The sequence below is a fragment of the Amia ocellicauda genome, chromosome 1 (assembly GCF_036373705.1).
Source record: "Amia ocellicauda isolate fAmiCal2 chromosome 1, fAmiCal2.hap1, whole genome shotgun sequence".
Classification (NCBI taxonomy): Eukaryota; Metazoa; Chordata; class Actinopteri; order Amiiformes; family Amiidae; genus Amia; species Amia ocellicauda.
Genome location: NC_089850.1, coordinates 61988094 through 61994456, shown reverse-complemented (window position 1 = coordinate 61994456; position 6363 = coordinate 61988094). Strand labels below are relative to the sequence as shown.

The following is a 6363-nucleotide window of genomic DNA, read 5'->3' as shown; positions in this document are numbered from 1 at the left end:
GGGGAAATTAGGTGCCAGTTGTCTAAATGGAGTGGAATGTACCCGTGGAAAGCATTTGTTTATGTGTCAATTAAAACACATCGCAAATTGAAAGATTGAGCCCTTGATTATTAAACGACAACGACTTCTGACTCTTCTACAAATAACGTACTGGCAGAATGGTAAAGAAAAATATCAACCATAACAAGGAACACATTCATTCCCTCTGTGGTTATTGACCTTCAGAAGTGACGTTGCCACGTTCTCCACTCTCTCCCACAGAGAACGGATAGATCAGCACTTTCCACGGCTCCTCTATCTGGGAGAGATCAGGTCTTGTCAGTGGAAACAGACTGACAGAGACAGGCCAAGAGAGTCGAGTTTCAGGAAACAACTGAGGCAAACATGGCCCGCGTCTTGGCCAGCTTTTCACATCTTGACTTTATTATGATTAATTATTTGGCAGATGCCCTTCTCCAGCTCCGACTCTACTCACTGCTTGCCAAGTTCACCCCAATAGTGTCATATAACTTGGCCTATGGGACTGATATCTTCTCTTCAGATGGCTGGGCCTTTTTGAATATCTGTGTGTGTGTGTGTGTGTGTGTGTGTGTGTGTGTGTGTGTGTGTTTGTGTGTGTGTGTATATATATACACTGCAGTATTAAAGTCATGGTTGTTTTACTATTTGAACTCTAGTACACAAGGAAGCAAGGCTGTCAATGTCAAGGCAGCTGAGAAATATCCTAATTGAAATACCAGTTTGAGACTCAGTAAGATACTTCCATTTAAACTAACAGAGAGTGTTTCCACCACTTTCATCAAAAGCAAAGCAATTCATCTTGGGACACATTCCAATGAATCTGATATAAAGCCTTGTGGACTGGAGTTGACTGGCTCTTAGTTTTCAATGGTCCCAACATCTCCACATGGCCCCAGTGTCATTGAGATCTGGGTATGAAGGAGCCCCTTCTGACAGAGTACTGTGTTGTTTGAAACATCATTGAGGATATCGAGTTTGCTACAACCACGTCCATTGGGCCTGGCTTTCCAGCACCGCCAGTGGTTGTGTTACTCTCATTGGGAGTTCAGCCTCTTTCCTTGTGGGCCTCTGACCATCCACAGCCCCTTAGAGCAAGGGCCTCCGGTCTAGTGTCTTTGTCCTAGAGCACAGTTTAGCCATTTATTCCTCCTCTTTTTATCAAATGGAGCTGTGATGCTTGATGCAATATGGAGTCCAGATTTCAAGCACTAGCGGAGCTCAGAGTACATTGTTGATGCTCACAGCACTGACATTGGATCTCCTGAACGTGTCTAAGACTTCTGTGCACAGAATATATGAAGCATGGAGTATGCGTTTCTGTGTGCACTGTTTTACTGCAGACCGCAATGGAAAAGTCCAGTGCGAACAGTTTCTCCTCATGATGAGTCAGCTGGACCAAACGAGCATGATGGGTCGAATGGCCTCCTCTCATTTGTAAACTTGTTTCTTATGGACTGTGTGATTGTCTCGTTTCCTAGCCCTCACCAACAATCTCTGCCTGTGAGTTTGAACATCAAAAGCTCTGACCCTGTGCATGTGGCCGAGGAGTCAAGTGCAGGTGTGTGGGTCTAGCAACAAAGAGAACACAAGGGCCAAACCAATAACAAGCAATCTTTGACTACTGTGACTGCGCTCCTTGCTTTTACATATATATAGCAGTATATAGGGTGAGCCCGTGTTCCTCTTGATAAGATGTGTGGACCCGCTGCCCGGTCACAGCAGCGCCACTCAGTGTGTTTAAAGCCGGTTTCTTATCGTTGTTGTTATTATCATTAGTATTGAAGTTGCTCGTGTTACTGTTGTTATTGTGTGTGTTGTTCTGGGAGAGAGAGTGCGCAAGATGAGTCGACACCACGACATGCACCGACTCTCCTGCACAACCGGGACAGCACATTCCACCCCACCCCTCTCTCTCTCACTCCACCCATCACTCCCTCGTCTGTTTTACCCTTCTCTCTCTCTGTCCTCCCCCTTTCATCTCCTCCCTCCCCCTCTCTCGACTTTCTCTTCCCTTCTATCTCTCCCCCTCCTCCCCCTATCTCCGTCTCACCTATGTCACTCCCTCTCCTTCTCACGTATCCCCTCCCCTCCTCTCCTCCCTCTCCCTCTCTCTGCTTTCTCTCACTATAAACTTCTGTCTCTCTGTGCTCTGTTGTCAGCTGCACAGCACTGCACTGCTCTATGGGACGTAACTAGATATATTGAAATACATTCAAATAACACTGTAAATATATATATTTGTGGATACATTTGATACTGTTGCAACTGCCATATAGATTTACGGTAAGTTGTATCTTTGTTATAATATGTATTATTATTATTATTATTATTATTTATGATTGTGTTGCTGTTATCATAATATTACTATTGCTGATTAGTAGTTTAAGGAGCCACAACAGGAAAGATTAGAAGTGTTTATTACTGAAGCTGAGTGGGTGACGGTCACACTGTGTGGATCTGGGCTCTGAGACGAACGCCCGTTGTCTCTGAAAAGGTGTCTGAGAGATGAGTGGGTCTCGGGTCACCTGGGTCTGTCTACTGCTGCATGCCTGTTCACTGGCGCTTCAGCTGACCTGTACACTTATACAGGGCCGGAGTGGGACCCATTTTCAGCCCGGGAGTCTAATGCCCAAGACCAGCACACCCCCCGTCCCACCGTGGTGGAACCTGGATAAATGAAGTGACAGATCTGTTCTTACTATCCTGTTATATTTATTTCTGACATGTTTCAACAAAAAATATGAATAATATAAATATGGCCATAAATATGAATAACAAATCACATACTGAGTTTTCTGCTACAAACAGTCCAGCTGTTACATTATGAAAAATGAAGTATTGCAGTAAGAAATATACTTTTTGCACTATTGTTTTTATATTATTATTATTATTATTATTATTATTATTATTATTATATCAATATCAATTTCATAAATAAAACAATTAAACAAATTATATGAAACATTTCTGCTTCAAAACATACAACTGTAACATTATGAAAAAAAATGTTTGCATTCAAAAATGAAAACTGCAAAGCCGTCATCCATAACTAAATGGAAAACCTCCTACCAGCATCTCACTACCTGTCCTTACTAAGTAACCCTCCAGAGGGGACTTCTTCAGTCTCTCCTACTGGAATGCCAAGCCAGACAGCTCAGCATGCAATGTGCCAACAGTGGCTCTGTCATCAAATTTAAGCAGACACTTGCTGATTTCTTGGAGAGCTGAGCTAGGGAGCCCATTTGCCAAAGTTTTTAGGGTCAAGACAAGCAAAATCTGATAAAAGTTCTGCATTTGCTGAAAACCTTGTATGTATGCTACCTGCCACACTCTTTTAGTACTAGCCCTGGGTCTTTTTATCCAATTCCAAAATAATATTTGTACTCCGATTATTTACCATAACAGCATTAACCCCCCCTCCCCCATTCGGGGCTTTAGCTCCCCTAAACCTGAATTTGTAATGATTGATGCCTTGTACTTCACTGTATTTTTGCACTTTGTTTGCACTGGATAAGGGCGTCTGCCAAGAAATAATAATAATAATAATAATAATAATAATAATAATAATAATAATAATTGTCAAAAGTGTAGAATTGAGCACAAGGGCAGTGATGTTCAGACTGTACAATGCACTAGTTAGAGCTCATCTGGATACTGTGGACAGTTCTGGGCTCCACACTTCAAGAAAGATATCGCTGCTCTAGAGGCAGTTCAGAGCAGAGCAACCAGACTTATTCCAGGTCTGAAGGGAATGTCCTACTGAGAGACTGAGGACCTGAACCTTTTCACCCTGGAACAGAGGAGACTACGTGGGGACTTGATCCAAGTCTTCAAAATCATGAAAGGCATCGGCCACATCAAACCAGAGGAGCTTTTCCAGATCAGCAGGGACACACGCACCCGGGACACAAATGGAAATTGGGCTTCAAGGCATTCAAGACAGAAAACAGGAGACACTTCTTCACACAGAGAGGCGTCACAATCTGAACAAACTCCCCAGCGATGTGGCTGAAGACACAATTTGGGAACATTCAACAACAGACTGGATAGGATCCTTGATCACTTAGTTATTAATGGACACCAAACGAGCACAATGGGGCGAATGGGCTCCTCTCGATTGGACACTGTCTTATGTTCTGATGTTCTTATATGTTCTTATTGCCATTACTACTACTGCTACTAACTACTACTGCTCTCTTCTCCTCCCACTGTTCCTCTCTCACTCTATCTCTTTCTCTCTCTCTGGCTCAGTCTGTGACTCTAAACAAGCACCTGTCAATCAGGGCTCTCGGTTGGCACCATGCACCCGCCCCTCGCCCTGACAGGGAAGTTCGGTCATTGGTGGAGCCAGGTGAAGTTCCGCCTCCAAAACAAGAAGGACTGGAGCCAAGTAGTGGATGAGACTTTCCTACTGCAAGGAAAGAGGTAACGATAGCGACTGACTGACTGGACACTACAGCACATTAACACTGACTGACTGACTGGACACTACAGCACATTAACACTGACTGACTGACTGGACAATACAGCACATTAACACTGACTGACTGAACACTACAGCACATTAACACTGACTGACTGACTGGACACTACAGCACATTAACACTGACTGACTGACTGGACACTACAGCACATTAACACTGACTGCCTGGACACTACAGTACATTAACACTGACTGACTGGACACTACAGCACATTAACACTGACTGACTGACTGGACACTACAGCACATTAACACTGACTGACTGACTGGACACTACAGCACATTAACACTGACTGACTGAACACTACAGCACATTAACACTGACTGACTGACTGGACACTACAGCACATTAACACTGACTGACTGACTGGACACTACAGCACATTAACACTGACTGACTGGACACTACAGCACATGAACACTGACTGACTGACTGGACACTACAGCACATTAACACTGACTGACTGGACACTACAGCACATTAACACTGACTGACTGGACACTTACAGCACATTAACACTGACTGACTGGACACTACAGCACATTAACACTGTCTTACTGACTGGACACTACAGCACATTAACACTGACTGACTGGACACTTACAGCAAATTAACACTGACTGACTGGACACTACAGCACATTAACACTGACTGCCTGGACACTACAGTACATTAACACTGACTGACTGGACACTACAGCACATTAACACTGACTGACTGGACACTACAGCACATTAACACTGTCTTACTGACTGGACACTACAGCACATTAACACTGACTGACTGGACACTACAGCACATTAACACTGACTGACTGACTGGACACTACAGCACATTAACACTGACTGACTGGACACTACAGCACATTAACACTGACTGACTGGACACTACAGCACATTAACACTGACTGCCTGGACACTACAGTACATTAACACTGACTGACTGGACACTACAGCACATTAACACTGACTGACTGACTGGACACTACAGCACATTAACACTGACTGACTGACTGGACACTACAGCACATTAACACTGACTGACTGAACACTACAGCACATTAACACTGACTGACTGACTGGACACTACAGCACATTAACACTGACTGACTGACTGGACACTACAGCACATTAACACTGACTGACTGGACACTACAGCACATGAACACTGACTGACTGACTGGACACTACAGCACATTAACACTGACTGACTGGACACTACAGCACATTAACACTGACTGACTGGACACTTACAGCACATTAACACTGACTGACTGGACACTACAGCACATTAACACTGTCTTACTGACTGGACACTACAGCACATTAACACTGACTGACTGGACACTACAGCACATTAACACTGTCTTACTGACTGGACACTACAGCACATTAACACTGACTGACTGGACACTACAGCACATTAACACTGACTGACTGACTGGACACTACAGCACATTAACACTGACTGACTGGACACTACAGCACATTAACACTGACTGACTGGACACTACAGTACATTAACACTGACTGACTGGACACTTACAGCACATTAACACTGACTGACTGGACACTTACAGCACATTAACACTGACTGACTGACTGGACACTCCAGCACATTAACACTGACTGACTCATTCTCTCTCTCCAGGATCGATGACATCCCTCTGTTTCTGGCAGCACGGCAGAATGATGTTCGCTCCATCCGCAAGTTACTGCAGTATGACTCCTCTGAGATCTTCCAGAGAGGTGTGTGTGTGTAAGAGAGAGGGAGAGATAATTTTGTGTGCAGTAGCAGACTGGCCATCTGGAGCACCGGGAGAATTCCAGGTGGGCCGGTGGCCCGTGGGCACGACAGA

General features: G+C 44.3%; 1 protein-coding gene across 1 annotated transcript in view; it reads left to right on the top strand.

Annotated features, from left to right (window-relative positions):
- The first annotated feature begins 2145 nt into the window (after nt 1–2145).
- LOC136757489 (transient receptor potential cation channel subfamily V member 5) overlaps nt 2146–6363 on the top strand; it is a 45061-nt gene continuing 40843 nt past the window's right edge. The window contains exons 1-3 of the mRNA XM_066712400.1: nt 2146–2304; nt 4273–4446; nt 6156–6253. Of these exons, the coding sequence (XP_066568497.1) occupies nt 4322–4446; nt 6156–6253 (223 nt within the window). The 5' untranslated portion in view covers nt 2146–2304; nt 4273–4321. The remainder of the gene's footprint in view (nt 2305–4272; nt 4447–6155; nt 6254–6363) is intronic.